The following is a 25,578-nucleotide window of genomic DNA, read 5'->3' on the forward strand; positions in this document are numbered from 1 at the left end:
AGAATTCCAAACCCAGACTGAGCAGTTTGTGTAAAAGCAGAGCTGTACCCACTGAAGCTCTGAAGTTCTGTTCAGCACTGGGAAGTGTTTGGGATTCTGTGGACATTGTCCACAAAAAGAACTCTCAGGACAAATAACTACTGTCTTGTTTGTCCCAGGATTAGGGGACAAATGAGGGTTACATTTATAGCAAAAGGGAAACAAAATTGAAATGTCACTTTTTATGCATAATTATTACCACAGAATTTGTTATCCTGTTTTCCCAGACGGACAGGAGAATTATCAACCTCTTGAAGGCAGCAAATTGTGTGACCTGGGTGTAGGGATTCAGTGAGGGAAGAAATTTCCAGGTTTTGGACATAAAGGAACATTAGGAACATTAAGCATTCTTCATCACAAAACTTGATTCATTCTTAAAGACCCCAAAACTATACAATGTGTTTTAAAAAAGAATACGGGAGAATAGGATGTGAAGTGGTTTTATGCAATAAATAATCTATTTTCTATAAATGTACAAAATCAGTTATACAGCAAGTAAGAAACTGATACAAATGCAGTAACTGAAAGATATATTTAATTTTATAACTGTAATAATTTATTTATGAAATATATCCACATATATATAAAATATATCATATGTTTTGGCAAAGATCTCCCTTTCTTGTTTCAAACAAAAACTATCACCGCTAGTTTAAGCCATATATAGACATTTTTACTGTCGATTTATTTTCACTTTTCTTTTGGTCTCCATCTTTCTTCTTATAAAATATAATTTAACAACATGGGTTTATAGTTTAACCTATGTGCCCTGGGGAAAGTCTGCATGAAGGTCAGTCAACACCCCCAAAAATGTGTAAGGTCACAAGTAAGGGACTTCCTCTCCTTTTAAATAACATAGAACAGGATTTGCAAAAGTTACTCATTTTCCTTTGCTGACTCTTGCATCCTTGTAACAAAAAGAAGTCCATAATTTCTGAAGAAATAATTTACACTGAAAAATGTCCAGGTTTGGATTTAATCCTTATTGCCAAGTTTCCAGGTTATTGGTGCTGATGTTTCAATGGAGAGATAAAGGTGGGATTGTAGCACTGGCAAAGCCCAGGGGATGTGCTGTGGCTGTGACTTGTAAGGGCCTGGGGCAGCAAATGGCCAGCACAGAAATTACTCTGATGACATCAGGTTCCACAGTCCTACCCTTGCACCTGTAGGAAAATTCTTTGGGATGAATCACTGAAGTTCTGTTCACCAACTACAGAGCATCCCCAAATAATCACTGTAAGTGTGTTTGAATGGAACTTCCAAGTGCAGGAATAATTTGTGCCTAAATTAGGTAATCTATTGAATACTCAATGCATACTCTTAACTTGCTATGGTTTATAATAATATTTATATTAGCCATTCATATTTATTCTGCATAGATACTGTCATTTAAACATCTGCCACGAAGTTACAATATGAGGATTCAGGCTTGCATACATTAACAAGAGAAATACTTTGTATCTGTTTATTCTTAATGAGAACTCATGTGGAGGCAATCTCCCTCTAACTCTCCTCATTCTCCACTTGCAGCTGCCTGCACAGAGCTGTGGGTGGATTCTTCAGACACAGAGCAAGCAGTGAGTGGAACAGTTTCTGTTGGACTTGTTTAAATCACAGAGAAAAACGTTTCCTGAAGCTTTGCATTGTTGAAGTTTGGGTCTGCCTTTGAAGTTTTCCTCAATAGTGATACATTCCCTGCCAGGTTACATGATAAAGATTATCCTTTTCTGAGGCTCTCTCGAGGGGAGAAAAGCTTCTTCATACAGGTTCCCATGCCCTCAGAGTGGCACTGCTGAAATGGAAGTGTTGCCTACTGCTGAATTCTCCACTGGCATCACTGAAGCATCAAGTTTGTCCATCTCAAGGGAGAGTTGTAGTTTAAGTTCTTGTTTCTGAGCTCCAGCAAATAAATGTTAAAGCTTTAAAGAAAACAAACCAACAAACAAATACAGCCAAGCTGTTGAATGTTCAGCACTAAGTCCCTGTTACCTGAGATAACTGTGGTTGCTGTCCTTGGTTATGTGTACACAGACTGAGCTCTGCAAAGTTCTCTAATCAGCTCTGCTCAAATAATCACAGGAATAAATTCAGCTTGGGGACTTCTAATCCAAGTGCTTCCCTTCACAGCAAAAAATTTGGGGTGCTGATGTGACTTTTTTAGAAGTGGCAATATTCAAAACTAGCTACTGGTCCACAATAACCTCCTTATACCTAACATCAAAAGCAGTTTTACTTTTCCCTCCAGATACTTCTTCCACAAAGTTTTTTCCTGTTTCTTTACCTTAAAATTTCAGCTTTTACTGAAGCACTGCATTGGAACATGTAGCTTAATTTGCTGCAGTGCTAAACAAGGAAAAACATGATAGACAGGAACAGGCCTTGGCCTTCAAAAAATGCCAAAATATGTATTGGCTTATAGCCAAATAAACCAACTTTTGAAGGAGTTACATCAGCACAATAAAGGCTGTAGCAGTTTTGTGTATAGTAAAGTTTATTTTTAAAATTAAATTAGAAAAAAAAAAAACCCAAACAACTCATGGGCCAAATTCTGTCCTTATTTAGGAAGCAGTGATGATATTCAGTTGAAAGAATTAAGGGTCCTGCAAGTAAAAGAATATTTATGGAAAGGGAATATTTCTTTTTAACATTAAGCATCTGTAACATACCTGATTGTTCAGAATCCTCCAGACTCTCTGTGCTACTGAATGAAATTGTGTTCCTCTTCCCTGCGTTGGTCTTTCTCCTCTGTCTTTTCCATGGATCCATGATTTCTGTAGAATAGAGATTACCTAAACTTGTCACTGTGTTCTCATCCATGTCCCCACAGATGAAATGGCAATTTCATGCTCTTTGTTAGACTGCATAAAACATTCTAGAACAGTGCCATGTTCAGTATGCCCTTAACTGGACAGATCTGCTGTTTCAAAAGCACCACATCATAAAAAGAAACAGAAAAAAGAAATTTCCAAGCAGTACTGGCTGGGTCTGGCCTCTTTTCTTCACTTATTAAACTCTGATGTGACACAGGATTTTTCTTGCTCTTTTCTCCCTGTTCACTCCCTCATCCCATGAAGGGGAAGTGAGCAAGAATCAGAGTAAGTGCTTGGCTGCTGGCCAGGGTTAACCCACCACAACTGCAGAAAGGGAGTTTTATTTAAAATCAATACCTTTTAATCAATTCCTTTTGATAAATGCATCTTGATTAATTTATCTCCATGAAATGGCCTCATCATGTGGCCAGGTTGCAGTGATAGGGAAAGACACTCACCTTCTTCTGTCCTGCACTCTTCTGCAAAACTGCAAACACTGTTTGTCCTGAGCATCCCAACAGGAACATCGGAATGAGGGCTGGGAGGTGCTTTGAGTCTGCCCTGTGGACCTTTTGCCTCTAAAGCTGCCTCTGTAGTTAGACAGTCCATATGGCACAGTCCTCCTGTTGTGAGAATCACATGTATTGTGTATTTTAGGAACCAAATAAAATTATGTTCCATCTCTTTTCTATTTTAGTGACAAGATCTGTTGATGGAAAGCAATAAATAATGGTAGAAAAATTAAACTCTCTACTTATGTAAGTTCTCCCTGTGCCAGATCATAACTTCTGCCCCATCAACTCAGGCTTTCACCAAGTTACAAATTAGCAGACAGTAGCTCTACTGGAAGAATTAATTGGCAGCTACACTATCAAAAAAATTTTGGACTACCTAGGAGATGATGCAAATACATCCCCAGGTTATTGTTTATTTTACTCCTTATTTCTATGTTGTGTTATTTTCCCCATCCAATGGACAAATCTGTTACATTCAATGCCTTGGCTGGTCTGAAGTGACAGAGGAGTTGTGCTGATTTCACCAGATCAGTAACATTGTGTAGTTGACATGTAGTTCATGGTTCTGAGCCTGATCTGCCATTAATTTTATCATTGAAATTGAGAAATTGAGAGAACTGTCAGCATGATTCATTTACTGCATCTTGTTTAGAACACATCCCCTGGAGTTACAAATGTGAGAATCTCCCAGATAATCCTCCTTGTATGGTTCTACCTTTCTATTCTGTGCTGCAGCACACCAATAAATAGTAGCAGGTACCTCTATTTAACTGCATGATTTGCTCTTTAATGGCTTGCAGCCAATATTATTATCAGAAAAGGACATGGTTCATCACTGCCTGCTAACATCCCCAAAAAGTGTTGGTTAGTTTGGATTGATGTCATAAATTACTCTCCTCCAAGCTGTTAAAAAATCTCAACCAACAGCAGCTGTACTCCCTGTGAAACTTCTGGAGACTCATAAAAGTTCCTGAAGACTTGAGGGATGGGCTAAGAAAGCCACAAATCCACAAACACTAAAAATCTGTAGAGAATCTCATGTTCAAAAGCAAAAAAGAGGAGGAGAGAAGAAAAAAAAAAAAAAAAAAGAAAGAAAAAAGAAAAAGGCAGGGAAGAGGAAGTCAGAGTCAATCTAGAAAGGTTACAGAAAGGTTACAGAACAAAGCCTGAATAATGAGTCTGGAACCACTACCTTCACATAGCTCTGCTTCTTTCATTTGCTTTCATAAAAACATCATTAGGCTGCTAATGGGAAAGCTGCAAATTTTCCATTTTCCCACACACATGGTGGGCTGAAAGGTTCAGAAACATTATTTTCCTAATCTCTACAATAATTTTTGATGCAACATCAGTACAGTTGATGCAAATAATTTATTCAAACCTCTGCACTCGTAGCACATTTGTAACAGTGCACCCTGTCTTTCACAGCCTGAACCTGTCAGAGTTGGGTTGATCACAAAATCATCCTGAGAGAGAGAAAAAATCACAAGCAATAATTCTGTGTTCAGAGATCAGGGGATGTTTTTTCTCCAGGAGATCCTGGTCTGCCTCCATGCAGAAAATGTTCCTTATTTTCACCACTTTACTCCTACGCCAGGATACTGGGAGAGGCCAAGAATACCCACATTTGTCTCAAAAGACTTTAGGACTTAATATTGGCCTCACTTCTCAAACCATCATTTAAAAGCTTTTTGTTGTCTTTAGGATTAGAAGCAAGTCCCATTTTATAATTTAAGAGTATTAATAATTCTATACTGACATCTGCTTTACAATAACGAATGTGAAATGTAGGGAACTTCTGCCATAAATAATTTCTCCATGGTCATATTTTTTTTCACATTCAAGTAAGAACTGGTATTTAAAGGCAGGAGTGGGGGAAAGTTCCTTTATTTTTAACAGTGGCAATCCCTCTATGAAAACTGTCTGGTCAAATTCTGCTATTCAGCTTCCTGCTCCAACTGAGACTGAAATGGAAATATTAATTTTGTGATTTACACAAATGTGAGAGTCCTGTTTAATGACTGACAGTTTGCCAGGCCATAAAGAAGCTGCTTGCAACTTTTGCAGATGTCATCCTACATTATGCTAATGAGACATAAAATGCTATAATATGTTATTCTCATTATTTAAAGTGGTTCCTTGTTCAAAAGTTCACTCTTTCAAAATATGATATTTTTTTACTCTAATTCTCTAAACCAAAAGCTCTGTGAGACTGAGTCACAGCTTGTCCTGAGTCAGAGGCTTTGCCTGAATACCCAGAGAGAAAGAAGAGCATGAGTTTTCTTCTCAATTGCTGCAATTGGCAAATTAATGGATCAACCAGAATTGTCATCAACTTTCAATTTTACCTTAATCCATCACTATGTGAACTACAGTGATTGAGGAAGGGGCCCATTACCAATCTGCTGCCTTTCCTAAGAGAAGTAAATTCCAGTAAACAGGGAGGAGTGGAGAATATAATTATAATTACAAGTGATAAGAGCCATGAATCACAGCCTTAAGCAAAGGAGGAAATTGATATTTTAGATATTGCTTCTCATCTTTCTAATGAAGAAAGTTATGCTTCATAGCTGAGAAAATGTATTCAAGGCTACTTCGTTCTCAGTGGACCAGAAACGTGCCAATGTAACAATATTTCCAAGTGTTTCAAGTTTTAAAGTCCCTTAACTAGAATGTCCCAGAGAAGATTTTGTGTACAGTAATGTGCAGATTTGACAATCAGTGATAGGAATACAATAATAACCCAAATAATCTTGGTTTTGGTTTCTAATCCAAAAATTCAAACCCAAACCAGACACACTTCAAAAGCAACCCAAAGTCTTTCCTACAATCATCATGAAGAGCTTGATGAACTGAAAATACACAGGGCCCTTTTTCCTGTCAGTGAAGATGAGGATCAATTGGAGAAGGGCAGAGGCAGAACTGGGGGGATCCTGAACTTCCATTTCCTTACACTGTGTTCCTTGTGGTTATGGCCCATCCCTGGCCAAAGAACTGGCTAAACCATTTACTGGTTGTTTTTTTGTTTGTTTGTTTTTTTTTTTAATTTCTCTGCAGCATCCACAGGTTTTTAATTAATTCATTTCTTAAGGTTTACATTTCACAAGAACAACTGAATTCCTGACCTTTAATTCAGTATGCAGCATTTCTTCCTTTAGGAGAATATAATTCTCCTGAAGTAAACTAATGTGAGTTTAAGATATATTTACAGCTAAGGTGTTCTATGAGTCTTTTATGCCTTTCTTCTCTACAAAGTGGAGAATAAAGTTCTGAAACAGCCTTTCCAAAGTACTACCTTGAACTGGTATCTGATTGGCAACATTCAAATCTGTGACTTCTGACTCTTTTGGGAGGTTCACTATGATTACTCCATCCAGCCAGTGGTTGCACAAAGGTCTGCATGCTCAGTTATCAGGCATTTTCTAACAAAGAAAAGGTCTGAGTTTAAGGAAATAGTTGTTTCTTCAGTATAAGCTATTTGTTCTTTTCTCTGTATGCAAAAAAACCCCAACAAAACTAGCACAGCTCTCCAGTACTTGTAATTATTCCACGTGTTGTAATTGTGTTTAGTCAGTACAACAGGTAATTAACCAAAGATAATCTCATGTATAACAGAGCAGCACTAATCAAAGCACTGAGTGTTTTTCTCAGATTGGGTATCAAAGGCTGAAATAAACTAGATTATTCATGTATTTTGTGTCCACAAAACACAACCAGGAAAGCTCTCCCCCTAAGAGCCAGCTAGCTCTTGGAGCAAGGTTTTGCTCTTAAATTAACAGAAATAGGCATTTGTTTGTTGAAAAAAGACAAGAAGTACCAAGTAATTGGTACCAAGTGATTTTTCCACTGAACAGCAATTCTGAACCAGTGAAAATTTTTCCCAGAAGAAAACTGCCTGTTGAAGGATTAATACCTTCAGGTTGAATTGGAAAGTAGGATTTGCCTGAGTCCTGTTGTCCCCCACTCACAGTGAATGCTCAGAATTCAGGCAGACAAATCCCATTGGTTTATTTTAATTTTTATAACATCTGGCTGAGTTTCTCATGCTATGTTATAATTGATCTATGAGCTGCTATTATTTTCTACTTTCCCAGCCACTTAAACACAGTAGATACCTCCAGGGCACTGGAGAGTTTCAGCCAAAACAAAGGGATGAGGGGGTTGCAGCAATCATCTTAGACGTTGTGATTTCAGGATTCAGCAATATATTTTCTGGCACACGTCCAGGCTAGCAAGGCTCCCAACAGTCTCCAGTGTTTCCAGACAATCCCAAAATGTATGGGATCCCTGTAAGGGCCACTGAGAGCAAAGAACACAGAAAGGAAGCAAAATTTACCATCCTCTGAGTGAGATAAAATGTCACCAGAATGAAGGATGATGCTTGGGGGAAATAACAGATATTTCTGGGTATATTTCAATATAAAGGCACTGCAGTAGCACTATGTAGCTTTACAGATGAAGAGATCATTGGCTGCTCTGGAAGTTGGCTCCAGCTCTTCCTGTAACAGGCTTGGTTTTTAGGAGTGCTCAATAGAGGTATCTCCCATATTAACCCACCCTTATCATTATTTAAGGAGTAAAACATTTACAATGATACCTGACTTGTTGCTTTGGTCATCCTGTCCACATTCTCAGAAGCTGCACTTTTTCTGAATAGCTTTTTGAAGTTTCAGTTATTTTCAGATGAAACCATTTTCATCCTTTACAACCACACCTTCCTTTTCCATATCCTCAATTTAGTAGTGCTCAGTGTTCCTAGATACTGAACAGGCTCCTATTATCCAAAAAGATGTACTCCATGACCTTGCTATCTTATCCTTTAATTAATACTTGCTAATTTACCAGGATGCCAATTAGTTTAAGTTCATTGTTTACAGCTAACTTAGGTAATAAGCCAAGGATTGCACACATCTGCTTAATCACTCAGGTTCACTGACCACATCAGTTCTTTGATTTTCCTCCCCCTGGGACTTCTTGGTACCCAAGTCAGGCACTGTGAGAATCTGGAGGTTGTTTATCACTCTCCATCCTCCTCCTGTAGCTGTCAAGGGAATCTTACAGGTTTTGTTTCTCAGATATGGTCAGAACAATATTTGAGTCGTGGAATGAAAAGCTGGGGTATATTTATTGAGGTAAACAATATGAAGCAAGCCTGGGGGTGTCCATTAACACCCAAATCCTCAGAGAGGCTGGGTAGAGTTCACCTGAGCTAACAAACTGAGCCAGGGTTTCACAGAAATGCCTCTCTCAAAATAACTCTCAGCATCTCCTTCAGTGTCTCATATCAATCCCAATCTGCTGTCAGCCCTATTACAAGATATATGATCATCAATTTAAAGAAATAAGTAAAATTTGGGGCAGTGTCTTCTGTCTGTCAGGCCCAAACTTCCACTACTCCTTTTCTCCCTCTGACTGGTAGTCAATACTATTAGTAAGTTGTTCTTACCACTTATCAGGGCACAAAACCACTGAGGTAAAGCCCAAAAGGCAGAGCACCTGGGAAATATGGATGAAAGCAATCAAGTTAAGGGTTTTTTCCAACTAAAATTCAGGGTACTTATTGCTGCTTCAGAAGCCACCACAGCACTGCACACAAGGAAAACAAACTAATGCACGTTCCTACCTCTCTCCACAGCCTGTACAGTTCAAAACCCACAGCTGGTTTAAAAACAAATAGAACAAAAACCCGGGGGAAAATAAACACATGGTGTTAAAATGTAAGATTGGTGAAAGTGACTGTGGTTTGACAGCCCTCGAGAGTGTTTATTCTTAGCATTAGACCAGCAGGAGCAGCAGTAGTGAAATTTCAAAGCCCTGGCTATCAGCGTGTCTCATCCCTGACCTCATCTTCCCAGGGCCAGCTCCTGCAGGGATGTGGGATTGTCACTGCAGAGCCAAACCATTTCAAGTCTTTCTGAGAGACTGCTGTAAAACATCAGTCCTGGAGTACTGGCAGTAAGCTCAGTGGAGATATTCTACTTCTAGACTGAGGAGGGCATGCAAGCTATGCACACTTCAGCCAGAGAGACACTGAAAGTGTGAGGTCAGCACACATTTTAAATATGTAAGAATATCTCTCTGAATAGAGAAGCCTAAAATCAAATCAGTTTGTCCACAATAAAATACAACAATTACAGCAGGAGCCTGTTATTATGTTCAGAAAATCTATTTGAAATTTTCTTCATTTCACATGAACAATTTGCAAGATTCCATGTGAAGAGTAAAGATTGCAAAATCAGGGCAAGCTTCATTTAAAAAAAAATAAATAAAATCAACTCAACAAAGACTCATCATTTCAGTTTTGGCACTTGGTTCTCTTGGTTAACCATGTGCACTGTGCAGCTGACAGATCAGCTCCCTTATTTGAGCTTCCTGGCTGGCAGCCACTGTTTTATCATCATGCCTTTGGCTAGCAGGGATTTTCAATCTGATCTAGAGTTTATAACCACCTGCTTAATTGTTTTGCTGAACAAGAGATCTTTAGCTGCATAATTCTATTTCCAGTAAAATACAGGATGTCATATATACTTATACGACTATGCTTATTTAATGATGAATATAATTATCCAGAATTGGGGTAATTTTAATAATTTAGAACATCACTTAATGTCCATAAGGATTAAAAGCATCTCAAATTTTGTTATGTGGGCTTCTGTACAACAAAATTCAATCACCAAAGAGATGCAGGTAACAAAAGGATGGTATGAAGGAAAAATTGCAGTTAGAGCAGAGTAACCCCTGGGTTGTATTAAATCTTGTCTTTTGGATCACCAACCCAAGATATCATCTGTGTGTGCCAGTAAAACTGTGAGTGAAGTGATGATAGGCTACAGATTGTTTCCATTCTGAGACGACTTTCTGATGGTAACCCAAGTCAGGAATGAGCAAAGAGCATTTACTTGTATTTGTTGGAGAGCTGGGTGCAGGTGGGATCTGCTCAGGCTGTTCAGTTCCTGACAAACCCATTTGTCATCACCTACAGCAACAACCACAAGTGTCTGAAAAGCCTTTCTCACCTCAGCCAGTGGTCACCTGAGGTCAGGAAAACACATTTCTGTTGGGAACTGTCTGGAGCTAAGGATTATCTGACTTGCTTGAGTCACAGAAACAAATTTATTTATTAAGTGACAAAACATCAGATCCTTCCAGTGTCCCCATGTGCTCACACACCCTCTCCCAGTGCATCCCACACAGCAAAGAGACACAAATCCTGTCCATGTCCTTCCCTCCCCCAGAGGAAACAGAACATGTGTTAAGTACAGAGAATCAGAGCAGCAACACAGTGTTAGATCAAAATCTGACTTTCATTTTGCCCATTCAATTTCCCTGATTCAGAAATTCATGTAATTGGCAGAGAGAACTCTTAGATCATCATGTAACTGATCTTTACAGTGTGGTCACAGAATTTCATTTAGTCACTTCTCCCTTGAACATAATAACAAATACCAAAATTATATGTCATTTAGGAAAAAAACCACTTTTGTCTTGTTTTAGACCCTTCAAAAGAAATGTTCTTATTTTTGGTTCTTAGTTTGAGTGAGGAATTCTCCTTTGGAAATGTCTGGATTATTGCCATAGATTCTCATTACACTTTTATTTAAGAACTGAAGACCACTTGAGTATCTGTGCCCTCATGACAGTAACACTGCCTTAGGAGTTTTCACCTTTTTAATCTATCACTTATTCTGAGCATCAATAAAACTTCATACAGCAACATTATTGTTATTAACTGAATGAACTGTTATTAATTGTTATTATTGCCTATATTTTCTTCTTGAACTTACAAAATTAAGCATCAAGCTGTATCTCTATTTCATCAGAGGGTACTGTTTAAAAGACAATTCATTCTTTAAAATGTGTCTGTAGCTATAGACCAAGATAAGCATAATTAATCACTTGACAAAAAAAAAAAAAAAAAGCAAACTAATTCCTGGCTAATCAATCTTATCAGTGAGAACAGTTTACCAGCTTTTAATTACCTTTGTTATGCAATGCTTGTCTACACCACATAATTGCATTATTCCCTTCTGACTTACCTGCCTTTCTTTAGGTCATCTTGCTTTCCACTTTCCCACTGTTCCCAGAATGAGACTCACTATATCCAAACAACACTGATGCTCTTCGTGGTCAGGACTAACAGCAGTGGTTCATAGTCAAGTATAAAGCAATGCTCAAAGCATGTGTGCAGAGATAATTTCTCATTTAATTGGCAAAAGCTGCAGGGAGTCAGAGGCTCCACATTCTGCAATTTTGCGCTTTTCTACAACTGTCACCCTGCTGATCTAAGTGGTTTCTCAGCAGGGATAGAAATAGACCTACTATTGTCACTCTGCCTCCAACAGCTTCAATAAAAACTTTAACTGCTTTTCCAGAAAAGGAGAAGAGGCCATGACCAAAATTTGTCTTGAATATATTACTACAATGCTTAACAGCTCCTTTTGGGAAAAGCAGAATAAACCAGAGGAGGAATTAAAGTTTGTCTTTAAAGTATAGAAGCAAGCAAAAGTAGTCTGAAAACAGAAAGTACTGAGGAATTTTTGTGGGGAACAAGAAGTAATAAAGAGAAACAAATAAGTCAGGGAAAAGAAAGAAAAAAATAAGCAATTGTAGGGTTTGATGTAGAGGAAAAAAAGATAAATAAGCAAGAAAAATACCAGAATCAACAGATGTCAGGAAAACTTCTCTAAACTTTAGCACCAACTTTCTGGCCTCTCACTGAGTGCATGATCCTCCAAGTTGAACTGGAGCCAAATTTTTAGTAAATATAAAAACTTTCCACAACATGTGTACAAGAGCAACATAAAAGCCCCTTTTACAAACAGCCAGTTTGTACACATCCAGTGGTTGCTTCCATTTCAAAGAAGTAGTGTAACTTGCTCAGGATATTGAATTGCCCAAGCAGGTCTGGTTCCCCTCATTCACATCCAGAAGAACCTCTTGGCTTCCTGAGGTGGTATTCCAAATCAATTACCAGAACAGAATTAGTGCCTGTTCATGGCACATGGCATTTTAAATCCTGCTCCTGTTGCACTCAAATGGTTCAAAATATCCAATACACTTAATGTTTACCTCTGCCCCAAGAGCATTCCTAGGAAAAATCCTGGGATTTTTGAAAATCACAACTGCACTCTTTCAGAGAGAGCTTTGTACCACAGCAAAGCTGCCCAGTTCAGACAAGAGTCCAGGAAATTCAGTCCCTGCTGGACTTATTCCAGACTAATTTCACCATCATCCACCCACCCTTTGTCAGCCTCAGAGGACTCCCAGCATCCCAATTCACTCAATTCCAACAATGTTGTTAGGTTATACAAGTTCGTGTCTTTGGAGATAAAAATGTATTATTGTCTGTGAAAAATTAATATTGAAATTGAGTGTATTCATTCCATGGTTTGCATAGAAACATCCAATCACGTGGCATAATTTTTTTTCTTCTTTCTTTAGTGATTTTGGCATAAAACTTTCATGTAGGAAAACTCTCCATATCACTGAATTAATGTACACTAAATAATTTTGGCACTGGAATGAAAATTCTAAATCCTGTAGACTTAAAACAGCATATCCCTAAAAAAAAAGTGTGTGTTTATAATTAGCAGAAGTCTATTTATTCAGTGCGTAGGGGAAAAGGAATGTCATTCCCCCATTTTCACTGGTGAGCTCTGACTTAAATTTACTGAGTCATAAATATTTGGCTAAAATAACCCCAAGTAATCCTGAGGTGGATTAGTGCAGGTATGGAACTCGAAGAATTGAATGACTTGTGTGAATACATGATACTTACAGGTTGGTAGAAGTTCAAAAGACGTCATCAGACATGGCCCCTAGCCAGGACACACACGGGAATTTACAAATTAAGTGCCCTAACCCCCATTTGACTTAACCTAGTTAACTGCTACTTTCTATTTGACTACTCCTTTTGTTATTTTAATCTCATTTAAAGCTTTGCAATCGATTCAAAGGCAGGTCTGGATCATTGCAACCCTTCCCAGACTGTAGTCACTGGAATACTTGGTGGGATGTGTAGAAGTTCACATGACAGAGTCAGAAGAACTTTAATTCTGGAAGTCATTTGTTTACAGGTTCAGTAGTGAACTGATCGCTGTGGCTGCTGCAGGATCCTATTAGCCTGTGAGAATCTTTACAAATCTGAAATCTGTTTTGGCTCCTCAGCAAGCCAGGATATATACAGTGGTGTAGGAAAAGGAGGCCTCTAACCTTTAGGATGAAGGAAAGTGTCACTTTTCCTGGATGCTTCCTTCCCATTGAGCACTGTCAGTGCAGACAGCAGAGCAGCTTTTCTGCACGTGTGCTGCACCCCCACCGCCTGTGTGGAGCTCAGAACTTCCAATCCAGGGGAAACCGCTTCAATATTTGTTTTTATTACGAGTTGAAACAAAAGCTTGTGTTTCCGCTGAGCACAGTTGTAAAAAACTTCCTTTTGTAACACCTTAAAATCTGGCACATTGAATTTTTCAAACATTATCTTAACGTCTCGGTATTTTTCCACATTAATTTGTATCAAAACTAGTGCAGCTGCACGCACACACGCTATCCCTGCTCTCCCAGCGGGTGAGTTGTTCGAAACAGATTTCTCGTGGGAAATCGCCGCTGTTCGCTCCCGTCACCCGCGGTCCCTGTGCGGTGTGCGGGGCCCCGGACCGGGCCGGTACCGCACACAGGGGGCTGCGCTGGGCTCCCCCCGAACCGGGCCGGGCAGGTACCGCACACAGGGGGCTGCGCTGGGCTCCCCCCGAACCGGGCCGGGCCGGTACCGCACACAGGGGGCTGCGCTGGGCTCCCCCCGAACCGGGCCGGTACCGCACACAGGGGGCTGCGCTGGGCTCCCCCCGAACCGGGCCGGTACCGCACACAGGGGGCTGCGCTGGGCTCCCCCCGTCCCGCCCTGACCCCGGGGCCGCCCCGCCTCCCCTCCGGCTCCCCCCGCCCGCTCCGTGCCCGCGGGGTCCCGGCGCTCCCCCGCCCGCTGCCCGCCCGCCATTTCCCGCACTCACTCGGGGGTGTTGATCCAGATGATGTCGAGGTGGCAGTAGTACACGCACTCCTTGTCCTTGTAGGTGTAGCAAGTGCAGCGCCGGGCGCGGTGCCGCAGCGCTCCGCCGTCCGCCCTGGCCCTGCCGCCCGCCGCCGCCGCCGCTCCGCTCTCGCCGCGCTCGCGGTGCCCCGGGCCGGCCGCCGGCAGCGCGGAGCGGGGCCGGGGCAGCGCGGACCCTGCAACAGCCGCGCTCAGTTCCCGGCAGCTCCCGGAGCCCCGAGCCCGCGCACCCCACCCCCGAGCCGGGCCCGGGCCATCCCCGCTCCCTGCCGAGCCCCGGGAGCACCGGGAGCACCGTTATGTTTGTGTCCGCCCCGGGCTGCAGCGCTTGGGTTAAACCTACGGGCGGCCAAAACAGCTTTGGTGCCTGGTTCTTTACAGCGCACCGGAGTGGGCTGCTGCTTACAGCCTTTTGGAAGGAGGGGAAAAGAAAAAGAAAAAAAAAAAAAAAAAAAGGCAACAAAAAAGTCCAGCCAGTCTTTCTTTGTGTGCATGCGTGGAAGTGGGCAAGAAAAGAAAGAAATTCACGTTACCTGCAGTCGACGTAATCGTAAGTCCAAAGAGGAACAATAAACCCAGCTCCATTAAACCCAAATTGCACGCTGGTTAAGTGCAGGCAAAGGTGAACTGCAGGCGCGACTGAACCGTTCCAGGAGGAATCACTTCAGGTCGGAGGCAGGAATATCCTGGGGCTGGCGGCACACGCTGCTCCCGGGAGTCAGCTCCCACACGGAGGTGTGATTAGCACTTCTCCCTCGCAGTTAATTTCCTCCAGTGCAGGCTTAGTCCTGAAGGGGAGAGTGTTGTCAAAAGAAGGGAAGATCCATCGCCTGGCTTTTCCCACACACACCTCCCACCCCACCCCCCGATCTGATCAGCAGCCGGAGCTGCTGTTTTCCAGCTGCAGACGCCTCCCACCCGCCGGCAGCCGCCGGCCTCCCCCGGGGCGCGGGCCGGGGGCGGGCACGGCCCCGCGCCGCCCCCGCTGCCTCCCCCGGCAGGTACCGGCCACCGGGCGCATCCTCCCGGGGCGGCACAGCCCGGCGGCTGCAGCGCTTGTCGGTGACCTGAGCCTGCTGCCCGTGTCTCATTCCCGGAGGAATCGCTTGTGTGATGAAAATGCAGCTTTTTGAGTCAATTTCAGAGTTGTTTGGGGCTCTTTTTTATGTTTCCCTCCAAAGACTCTGCCACTGAATTCCTTAGGTGAAATTAAGTGAATATACCAATTTATTAATAAGTTTTTTCTCTATTTACCTACGAGCACCTCTTTGCAGGCAAAGCCAGCTAGAGTGCAACACCTAACACGAATTTCGTATTGTGTGAAATACCCGATAGCTGGGTCGAAAAAAACACTCAAGCCTGTGGCCCCATTTTCTATCATATCAGCTATTAAGTGATAATAGCTAAGGGTTTAAGGTAATTGGCAATATCTTTTCATACAGTAGTATGTGTAGGATATCCTGTTATGGGAAATACATGTCACAGACAGCAGATGGAGAAAAGTCGCAAACTTAATTGTGGATCTTTAAAATCGAAATATAATGTTTCATTTAAGAATCTCTCAGTGCTAGCAGAAAGAGCTGTAGCCAAAATTTATTTTATTTATCACTCCAATTGAACATGTTCACTAAAATCTGGTTTGTGAGTAGAAAACTGGTTGGAGGATCACTCAGGACTCCAAGTGAGGAACATTGTTCTCTACCACCTCACATTCTTCCCCAGCCCTGCCCCCGACTCCAGCTTCTGGTGTGGACTATCCAGTAACACTTGCAAAGAAACCTCATTAAGATGTCATGTTTTGTCAGCTTGTCAAGCCTTGCCTTTTGTCAGTGCCTGAGGACTGAGAGTTTTATAGTGGACCATATTCCCAGCTGGTCACAAAAGCACGATGGTCAAGGCAGGGCAACAGCCTTAACTGAGCCCACAGCTCTCCGTGGAAATTTAAATTGTTTTTATACATACAATTTCTGCAAATGACAAGATGTTCTCGTAATTGACACAGAGGGGAGTAGAACCCTTGTAAATTACTAAATTCAACAGTATCTTGCAGCTCATGCTTGAGCTAGGAAAGAAGTGCTTGCTCACCTTTAGGGATGAGGAGCTGCAGTGAACTGAATGTTTGTACCCTTCATTTTGCTGGGTCCGTGTGTGTTCAAGTCCTGCTCCCCAAGCATCACAGAGTTCCAGTTCAGCATCACAGTTCTGTGGGTGCTCTGTTTGGAAAATATTGTGACAAAAGATCTCTGAAAAAAGGAATCAGTTTGAAGTTGCTTCCATTTCTTATATAACTAGAAAAAATAAGTTGCTTCAGATCAGGAAGTTTTAGATATCAGACTTTTGTGTTGTTGGATACAGGATTGATTTTGACAAATGCTTCTGATGACGTTTTAACTTATCCGGAAAAGAAAAAGAAGATTTATTGTGCAGTTACTGTTTAACAGAGCACTGAGTGAGTAGGTTATGTGTTGCAGGTATTATAAGTAACAATGACACAAGTTAAAATTCTGATTAATTTCTTTCATTTTCCTTATTGCAACTGTTACTCATTTTTTATCATAATGATGCAAATTTATAATAGAAATTAGAAATACATAACTATATCATACATATAGATATGTCATAACAAAAGAAGTTGCATTTTGTGTGAACTGATTTAACAACATTTTCCTAAAATGTATTGTTCTGTTTTCTACATGAAATTTTGAAAGTGTCTTCTACATTGCTCTCCTTTTTCTTCCGTGTGCTGTTTAATCTCTGAAGATCCAGGGGAGACCATATCAGTAGCCAGTGCTGTGCAAACAAAGGAGTGATAAAATATATTCTTAAATCAGCTACCAAGGTTCAGAAATTAAGGGCAAGGGTTTGGTCAAATGACCTCATGTAAGCTTTAGAAGAAGATAAGACATAGACTCTAGAGGAAGAAAGATACTCTCATCAAAGGAATTAATACTCCTGGTACTGTAGGCCTGATTCATATTTACATTGATTATCAAGTTGTTTGGGTCATATACAACCAGATGACTTGAGAATTTTTGTTTCATAGATACAGCACTCTCAAAACAAGAAAACTGGTTAAGGAAATAGCAAAAAGCAAATTTTTAAAATCCAGGGTCTGTTTTGATTTGAAATAAGAAATAAAAGATACCTGGCTACCATTGTCAGTGATATTCATATATGAAGCAAAACAGTTTTGTTAATCTAGTTAATGATTATATTTTCATTCAGGGGAAAAAAATGGTGCCAGGCAGAGATTGGAAGCCAACAGATCTAATTCATAACATTTTTTCAGCTTTTCCTTTAAAATTGTTTTAACTTCATAGATTGCTTTTTCTTTTCCAGTTTCAAGATTTTTAGGGTACTTGCATAAATCTTGAGAGCCATGGACAAATTTATCGAGTAAATCCTTTATACCTTCAATCTTCCCAGTTCCAACACATCCCTTCCTGCCCTTGTGCAGCCCAGGCTGGCAGTGCTCTTCTCTCCACAGACAATGGGAATTCCCCAGTCCTGGGACACTTCCTCATTCTTAGGGCCACCCAGGCAGCTGAAGAAAGACAATCAGCAGATCTGCCTCATTGCTGGGTATAAATATTGTATATTTGAGAACTTCTAATTGACTGGAGGGAGAATAATCTCAGGGATGAGGTCAAGGCTGAAGGAGTCCTGGAATGTGGAGCAGCTGAAACAGATGATGTTAAGGAAAGTAAGCTCAGATTCCAGATTTTATATGTGAAAACCCTGGGCTGCCATTTCAATTAGGAACATAATCTTGGGTTTGTTTAGGACTCCTCTGCCCCTTGTATCCCTGTTTTATACATCCACTCCTGTGATTGTGGGGCAATCAGAGCCCCCAGCAGTAATTCCACAGCATTTAACCTTCATCGTACAGGTGACTACACAAAGCAGTTGTGAGTTACAAAGAAGTTCCAGATGTGTTTAAACAAAGTTGGTTACTGAGAGAAACCACTTTAAAAGCTGAGTTCCTAGGATGTATTTACACGAGTAATAAAGCCTGCTGTTAAAAGGTAGGGTAAGGTTTCAGCAGCAGTGCAGGATTTTTTGGCACTGATGCCTGTTCTAACAACTTCACAGCAGGCTAGGAGGAAAGCCTGATCAATACAGATATGGTACTAAATAAAGACAACCAATCTAGTGCTTGATAAACCATTCATATCTCTTTTCCCACCCTCTTGCTTCCTTCTTAGTCACCATGTTCTTTAGTGTTATTGAAAGAAAAGGTCATATTGAGCTGCAAACTCTGTTTAGTAGCACACTGCATCACACTCACAAAACAAGCCACTTCATGGTGGTAGCTGATGTTGGAAAAATGTGCTGAAACCAGTAGATTCTCAAAAAAACCTTATTATTATTATTATTTGTTACTTTTTGCTGGAGTTCTATAGGCAGAAAGCTGAAGTTAATCTTGTCTCCCCTCGTGTTTCAGACAGCCCCATTCAGAGCCCTTTGATGTCAGTGCAAAGAATCCCATTTTTAGTGGCCTTTGAACCAGATGTAGTAAAAGGGCAACTGAGCATTTGTAGGGGTTGCAACTGGGTAACTTGCTTAAAGGAGGAGAGTTTGGATACTCGTTTCTGTTTTCCCATATTTTTTTATTATTTTTAGTATTTATATAACATTAAAACTAATTCAGATACTTGGTAGGCAATGAAGAGGACTAATGCCTCAGCTCTGACTGTGTTTCACTTTATTTAGATAAAAGCAAAGTAAAGAAGGAACTCCATGGCTGTTTTTCAGCCACACTAATTTAATGATTGTTACAGCTATTGTGAAATTTAGGAAGGAGTTTGCATAAGATAACATATCCTGCTGTTGTAATGTACTGGAGACAGGGCTCAGATCTCTGGATAAGGAATGCTGCAAAAATCCTAAGTGTTATTACCACTGCACACCTCTCTCCCCAGGATCTGAACCTGACCTCCCTTCCTTGATCCAAACAATCTCTGTCCTTGTAAAAATAACAGGATTCAGCAGAAAGAGATTTTTCTATAATTATTGCATGAAACAGCTCTTTTCCTTCACATTTATTTATCATTGGGTGTGTTACTGAACAAAGAGAATTCCTTATCAAAATGTGATCAATCTGAACACTTCTTGTGTTTGTAAAGAATGGACAGGGAGCTGCCAGCAGATAAGAAGCTGGAGGTGAAAAACTGAGGTGGTTGTCTTGCCAAAAGAACTTCACACATTTAAAAATTAGCAAGGACTTGGGAGGGACAGCTTGTTTCTGGAGGTGCAATGGCAGGGAAGAAAACTCAAGCACCAAAACAAATCATTTTGGGCAGAAGCCAGTGTGGAGGGTGGTGTGGAGAGGGAGGGAGTGGTGTACATGCACAAGCATTTGGGTCTGGCCTGGCTTTCCTTCCTCAGCAGGCTGGTAGGAAACTTGTGGTCAATCATTTGTAGTGTGAGTGGCTGGGGGAGTCTGGAGTCCTGGGAGAGAGGGAGGTTGAAGATAAACTGGAGGAAGGGGGCTTGGGACTGGGGATGTCCCCAAGCTATGGCTGACCCTCAGGTTACTATACAAGTGAAATCCATGAGCTTCTCTGACAGCCCCTCCTTGGGAGCTCCTGTTCCTGGAGCTGCAGCCTGCCTGGATGCCTTTGAGGAGACGAGGTTTTTGCACTTGTTGGAAAACCAAAGGACCAGAGCCCTGAATCCACTGTGCTGCCTGGAGCAGAGCCTGCAGGGAGGGGTGCCCTGGGCTGCTGGAGAGGTGAGTGCTGGCCAGTGTCACTGCTGTGCCCTGGGAGCTGATGGAGCAGCAGTGGGGGCACCTTTTACAGCTCTCTTTGAGCAGAAATGCAGCAGCTTGGGTGGAATAAAAGCCTAAAAGTTGTGCTGCAAATCATGTGGTTCACAGCCCTTCTGGCTGTGAAGAGCTTTACAACATCTGCTGGCTTTTAATTAAGAGCACGAATTTTGCAGAAAAGCTTGGCCTCTCTGGGTCCTGGTGATTCCCTTTTGCCTGGTTAGGCACTTCTGGGGCTTTTCTCTTGCTGTGGCTCTGTGATGTGACCTGCAGGTGTCTGCAAGTATTAAAAATACCCTGTGTTGGAGCCCTGTTAGGCAGGAATATCTATTTACAAATCTATAGGTGAGACAGATGTTTTCTAACAGCCAGTCTTGTTACATAATAAGGGCAGTCTGGAGCAAAGCTTAAGGTAATATGTGGTGCAAAAAAATGTGCATATTAATGGCAAAAACTTCATTTATTGTATATGATGTGCTCAGGTAGACCAGACTGTTAATGTATAGCAGTCAGAATACTGTGTGATAATAGTTTATTCACTTACATAAAGCCCAAACAGGCTGGTTATAACCACCTTTATTCTGTAGCAAATCTCCTCTTCCAATTTGTACGTAACATTTTTAAAAGATTAATGCTGCTGGTGCTGCCTTGTGATATAAAGAAAAGTTCTGCAGCAGTTACCAGTTACTAAAGAAGTTAATGACTCCTTATTGCAACTTCTTGGTAAATCCAATTTTTAAGACAAAAACAGGTCTGACCATTTCTTTTTTGGGAGGATCCACAGCTGAGACTCATCAGTTTAGCAACAACCTTGACACCATGTTTGAATATATAACCTTTCCTCTCCCCAAGTAACTTATCTCTCACTAAGAAAAGACTTTCAGAGAGAAATAAACAAGTGTCTGCCTGTATGAACTAGTAAAGGGAAAATAAAATGAAAAATGAACTTGTATTATTTAAACAGTGTGACATGACAAACTGCAAGTACTGCTCACACCTAGCCCTCTGAGAGCAGCTTGCTTTGTTGATAAGCTTTGATTGAACCTGAACCTTTGGTTCCTGAACCTATTTTTGTGAATAAATTACATTTTGCAAGGCATGATACTATAATCCTTCAGATTTGTTGGGATGAAATCACACAAATGCCTGAACACAAAGACAAGGCCAAGCTGGGCATCAGAGTTGTGAGTGATCTGTCAGCCCTCTGGGATTATTCCAGCTTGGTTGAGGCTGAGCAGGTTAAATCATTCCAGTGCCTGGAAAGGCTGTCTGGGGGCTCAGGGCTGCAGTGTGAAGTCTGGGGTAACACCTGCAGACTTTGTGTGCAGGTTGTGTGGCCTGGGGCTGGTGCAGCTTTGACCCAGGGAGGTTAAGGAAGTTCATGCATTGCCAAGGTGCATTTGCAGTGCTCCAGCCATTCCTGCAGTGCTCAGGGTGCACAGCTGGGTTTGTGCATTCTAAAATTCCACCGAGGTGTGCATTACAGGCACAGCATGTCTTCTGGCAGAGGCAATTGCCAGGCAGATCCAGGTTACCAAGCTGTTTTCAGGTGCTGTTGGTAAATACCAGAAGGCACAGATATCCAAAGCAGCCCCAGTTATGGAATTCATGTCTGTGGCAATGTGGTGTTTAGTCTGGTTTGTTGGAAGAACAAGAGTTGACAGCATCTTCCTTGATGGTTCAAAAGGAACAGCCCTTTCCAGAAGAGGCAGAGGACTGCGAAATAAACACAGGGAGTCACGAGATGAACATAAACCTCATGTAACATGGGAATTCTGAATCTATTTATCTGTTCTCATTGACATGGTTGTACTTATTGTGGAGGGTCCTGACCTCCATTCAGCTTAAGAACACAAGCCTGGGAATAACAACAGTGCAGAAGTTTAGGCATGGCAGGATTTCTGTACATTTTGTACATTTAAGTACAAAAGTTACCTTCTGTGTGGTTAAAACATCAGGGTAAGAAGTGAGGTAGAGGGAGAGTAATTGTACCATACAACCTGCATGGAAATTCTGAATGCAGCTCATGGAGCTTTCTGACATTTCCACAACTGCATTTCAGTGTCTTATCAGTATCTTATCAGAGTTGGTAAAGCAAGTCTCAGTCAATCAGATTATAAGGAAAGAATGGGTGCCTAAAGAGTTCACCCTGAGTTTCTAGGGAGGGATACCAGGGCATCAGTTAAAATAGGACAGGGAAGGTAGAAGTGTTTTGTGGGGAAATGGAAAAGATAATGAGGAAAAACAATAGACAAAGGATGAGGAAAAGAGAAAGTCAATGAACTCACTTTTCACAGAAGTATCTTTTCTATTATAAGGACAACAGAAGCAAACAGGAGGAGGAATAAACAGGAAAAAAAAAGAGGAGGAAAAGAGATACAATAGGTTATTAGTAGGGGATGTAGAGAAAAGAAACAGGGTAAGAGAAGAAAATGAGATGTTAATCTCTGGCCAAGGGTGAAGTTTATCCCTCCAGAAGCAGGGCTGGGATTTTGTGCTTCCTTTTTTTTTTTTTTTTTTTTTTTTTTTTTTTTTCTCTCTGAGTGCTTCTTTAAAGCAAGGAATTAAGCAGGCACCAGGCTGTTTAGAGTGGCTGCCTGTCATTTGAGCTTCCCAGGTACTCTGCTATTTCCCTGCTAAAATTCTTCAGCTGCAAACATTGTCAAGCCAGGGTTGTGTCGTTACGGGCTTGGAGAAAAGAGAATCTGGTATAATTTATTACAGTGTTACTTTTCATATATTCTAGAAAACAACACTGTGGCAAACATCGAAAAGAAAATTGAGGCAGATTAGAAAAAAGTTCAAAAAGCTGTTTCATTCTTTGAAGGACTTGATGAGGGAGGGAATGAAGAAGAACTGGAATTTGTACAGCTCCAAGAGCCTGGCTGCATTCCTTTGTCAGTATTTTTATTGACTCTCACTTCCAAAGAAACAATGATGCTTCAAGCTGTTCTCTGGAGCCTGGATATACCTTGCTGACCTAAGGAGGCACAATGCACCACAGCTGTTAGCAAGGGTCGTGTGTGGTGTTTGAACTGGAACAAAAGAGCTGGGATCAAACTTCTCTCACTCTGAAGTGCAATTGTTTCCATGCCTTTCCAGTTTTGAGTAACAGCATTTCACACATTAGAAAGGCCATAATGTAATTTATTATCCCTGGCTCTGGAGTAATTTATTATTGTTTTGACATTTTTCCTTTTACTGTTTTATCTTTTCTCAGTCATGGAGTAGAAGAGTAGGAGTCAGAGTTTCTGCTTTTGATATTTGCAATTTTGCCAGCAAAGTTAACCTAATGTGTGTATGAGTTAAAGTCAGACTGGTAGTGACTCCATAATGACAAATAGCTGAAGAGGACAAAGGACTTGTATTCACTTTGTGATGAGTCAGAATCTGCAGGCAAGGATCTTATATGTCCATCATTGCTATGATAGTGACTGGCAGAAAATCAATGACTACAGGGTAGCTGCCAAAGGCAATGAGGATTATTACAGGCTACAGTTAAGTAGCATAAAATATGAATTAAATAATTATTATCAGCTTTTCCACTAAATCTCATAGATGTCTTACCAGCTAGAGTGTCATTCAGGTACCTTTATTTGCTTTTAGTTAGAGAAAAGATGCATGAGTTATTAATGAATTGTAACCACTGCTTTCATTTGTTTCTGGTTTGAGTTCTGAAAATGCACTGAGGCCTTAAAATTTGCAGAATACAATAAAGAAGGTAAAAAGGATGGCATTGAGAACAAGGAGATGTGAGCAAGCAAAGATTGTAATACAGCTGGAAACTGGCCACCCAAGAAGATCTGGCAGAGAAAGTAAAGTATTAATAGCATTATTAATCTACTGAGTTTTACTGCCAGTAAAATAAGTAGAGAAAGCAAGATCAAGGAGGAGAAGTTATGAGGCAGCAACACAAATAAAGTAACAAATTTACAGTTCTCGGGGGTATTGAGATTGTGGTTCCTGTTACCAAACTGTGAGAGTACACAAGGACAGCAGCTGTGCCAAATGTCCAGATACTGCAGTTCGCAGTGGGATAAAGGGCATGACACTGTTTAAACTCAGTACTTTTCTCATATGTGGTAAATCCTCCATAATTATTTACTACAGAAGCCATTTTTCATGGGTTTGAGGGGAGGGGTTGAACGCTGAGTTAATTAATGCATTTCTTCTACTCTCACTCTGCAGAGTCCTGGCTCTGTGGCACTGGGCCACTGGGACTTCTTGTCTGTTTTGCCAAAAACTAAAAGTTGTTTTCCTGATGTTCTGCAGAGGGTTTTTTTCAGACAAACAGTTCCTGTGATTTCAGAATGTCTGAGACTGTCATTCATGAGAAGGCTGGGTCACAGTTCAAACTCTTTGTGAAGAACTGCATCTTTCCAGTCCATCACCACTCAAGGCAATGCCACACCAGGAGCTGAAGCCTCCTTTGTGCTTCCAGCCTGTGTTTCACAGCAGTGCCTTGGCAGGAACATGTTAAGCTTTAATTAAAGGGGCATGTTTTATTTCTATGAAGAAAATTCTGCTCTGAGCCTGAGGTTTTCTCATAAAGTTCAGACTTATTTGCCAGCTTTCAGTGAAAACCTTGATTCACTATTTTATGTAGTTGCTCTTGCCTTCCTGCCACTCACCATGAATCCATACAATGATTCTATGACAAATTTTTCAGTATATGCTTTTTCAGAGCTGAAGAGCATACTCTAGGAGCATTTGACCTCCCTGAAAATGACATGGAGCTATTTCATTTTTATTTTATTTTAATGTTTAGTTTGTAGCATCAACTTAAAGGATGAAAAGAGAAGGCTGTGATTGTTTGATCCACAGCATATAAGAAGTGGTTTCCTCCTACTTCCCTCTGTTCTGATTGTTCCTGGACAAGACAGGTTTACACATTTAGAAAACTGAAGGTCAGATGTTTTAGAAAAGATTGACCAAACCAGGAAAATTGTGGCCCAGGCTATTCTACATTAGCTGGCTTAGAAAAGGAGAGAAGTAAAAACCCAACACATTGGTGACTTCAGAGCCTGTTAGAGATTAGGGTCCTATAGATGGATTAAGAACAGATGCAGATTTCAGGCTAAAGGAAATACAATATCTGGGACAATAACTTTAACACATATGACTAATAAAATATCAGGTCTGTGGGGGGAAAAAACACGTATTTTTTTAAATAAACAGATGAATCCTATCAACGAAGCACATGTAGATAGAGTTTCCTAGAAGTGTGAAAGGCAGACTATGGAAAAATTATTTGGAAGAAGAGAATAGAAACAGATCAGTAGGAAAACTGAAACTCAGTACATTAGCTGCCAGAGAACCATCACTCCCTTTTTGATTCCTCAGAAGCAGGAGCTTTTCTCTGCTGCTTCAACTTCTTTCCTCTTAGGAAAATAG

General features: G+C 41.0%; 1 protein-coding gene and 1 long non-coding RNA gene across 3 annotated transcripts in view; one reads left to right on the forward strand and one right to left on the reverse strand.

Annotated features, from left to right (window-relative positions):
• Positions 1–470: 470 nt before the first annotated feature.
• EDN3 (endothelin 3) lies at positions 471–15,324 on the reverse strand. Its single transcript, XM_079321278.1, has 5 exons — positions 14,948–15,324; positions 14,374–14,590; positions 3,308–3,472; positions 2,706–2,810; positions 471–1,958 (listed from the first exon to the last, which is right to left on the reverse strand). The coding sequence occupies exons 1-4, from the start codon at positions 14,997–14,999 to the stop codon at positions 2,738–2,740; spliced, it is 507 nt and encodes a 168-aa protein (XP_079177404.1). The 5' UTR covers positions 15,000–15,324; the 3' UTR covers positions 471–1,958; positions 2,706–2,737.
• A 4,669-nt stretch (positions 15,325–19,993) lies between these two features.
• Positions 19,994–25,578, forward strand: part of LOC306809792 — a 47,573-nt gene continuing 41,988 nt past the window's right edge. For both annotated transcript variants that reach the window (XR_013776304.1, XR_013776305.1), the window contains exon 1: positions 19,994–20,148. This is a non-coding gene — a long non-coding RNA (uncharacterized lncRNA). The remainder of the gene's footprint in view (positions 20,149–25,578) is intronic.

The sequence above is a fragment of the Erithacus rubecula genome (assembly GCF_903797595.1).
Source record: "Erithacus rubecula genome assembly, chromosome: 18".
Taxonomy (NCBI): domain Eukaryota; kingdom Metazoa; phylum Chordata; class Aves; order Passeriformes; family Muscicapidae; genus Erithacus; species Erithacus rubecula.

Excerpts from the sequence above, each read along its gene's own strand:
- EDN3 (XM_079321278.1), bottom strand. The coding sequence starts at position 14,999 with ATGGAGCTGGGTTTATTGTTCCTCTTTGGACTTACGATTACGTCGACT. Across the intron at positions 3,473-14,373 it reads ATCTGGATCAACACCCCCGA|GAGGACTGTGCCATATGGAC; the intron begins GTGAGTGCGGGA and ends TTCTCACAACAG. Across the intron at positions 2,811-3,307 it reads AGAGTGCAGGACAGAAGAAG|AAATCATGGATCCATGGAAA; the intron begins GTGAGTGTCTTT and ends TCTATTCTACAG.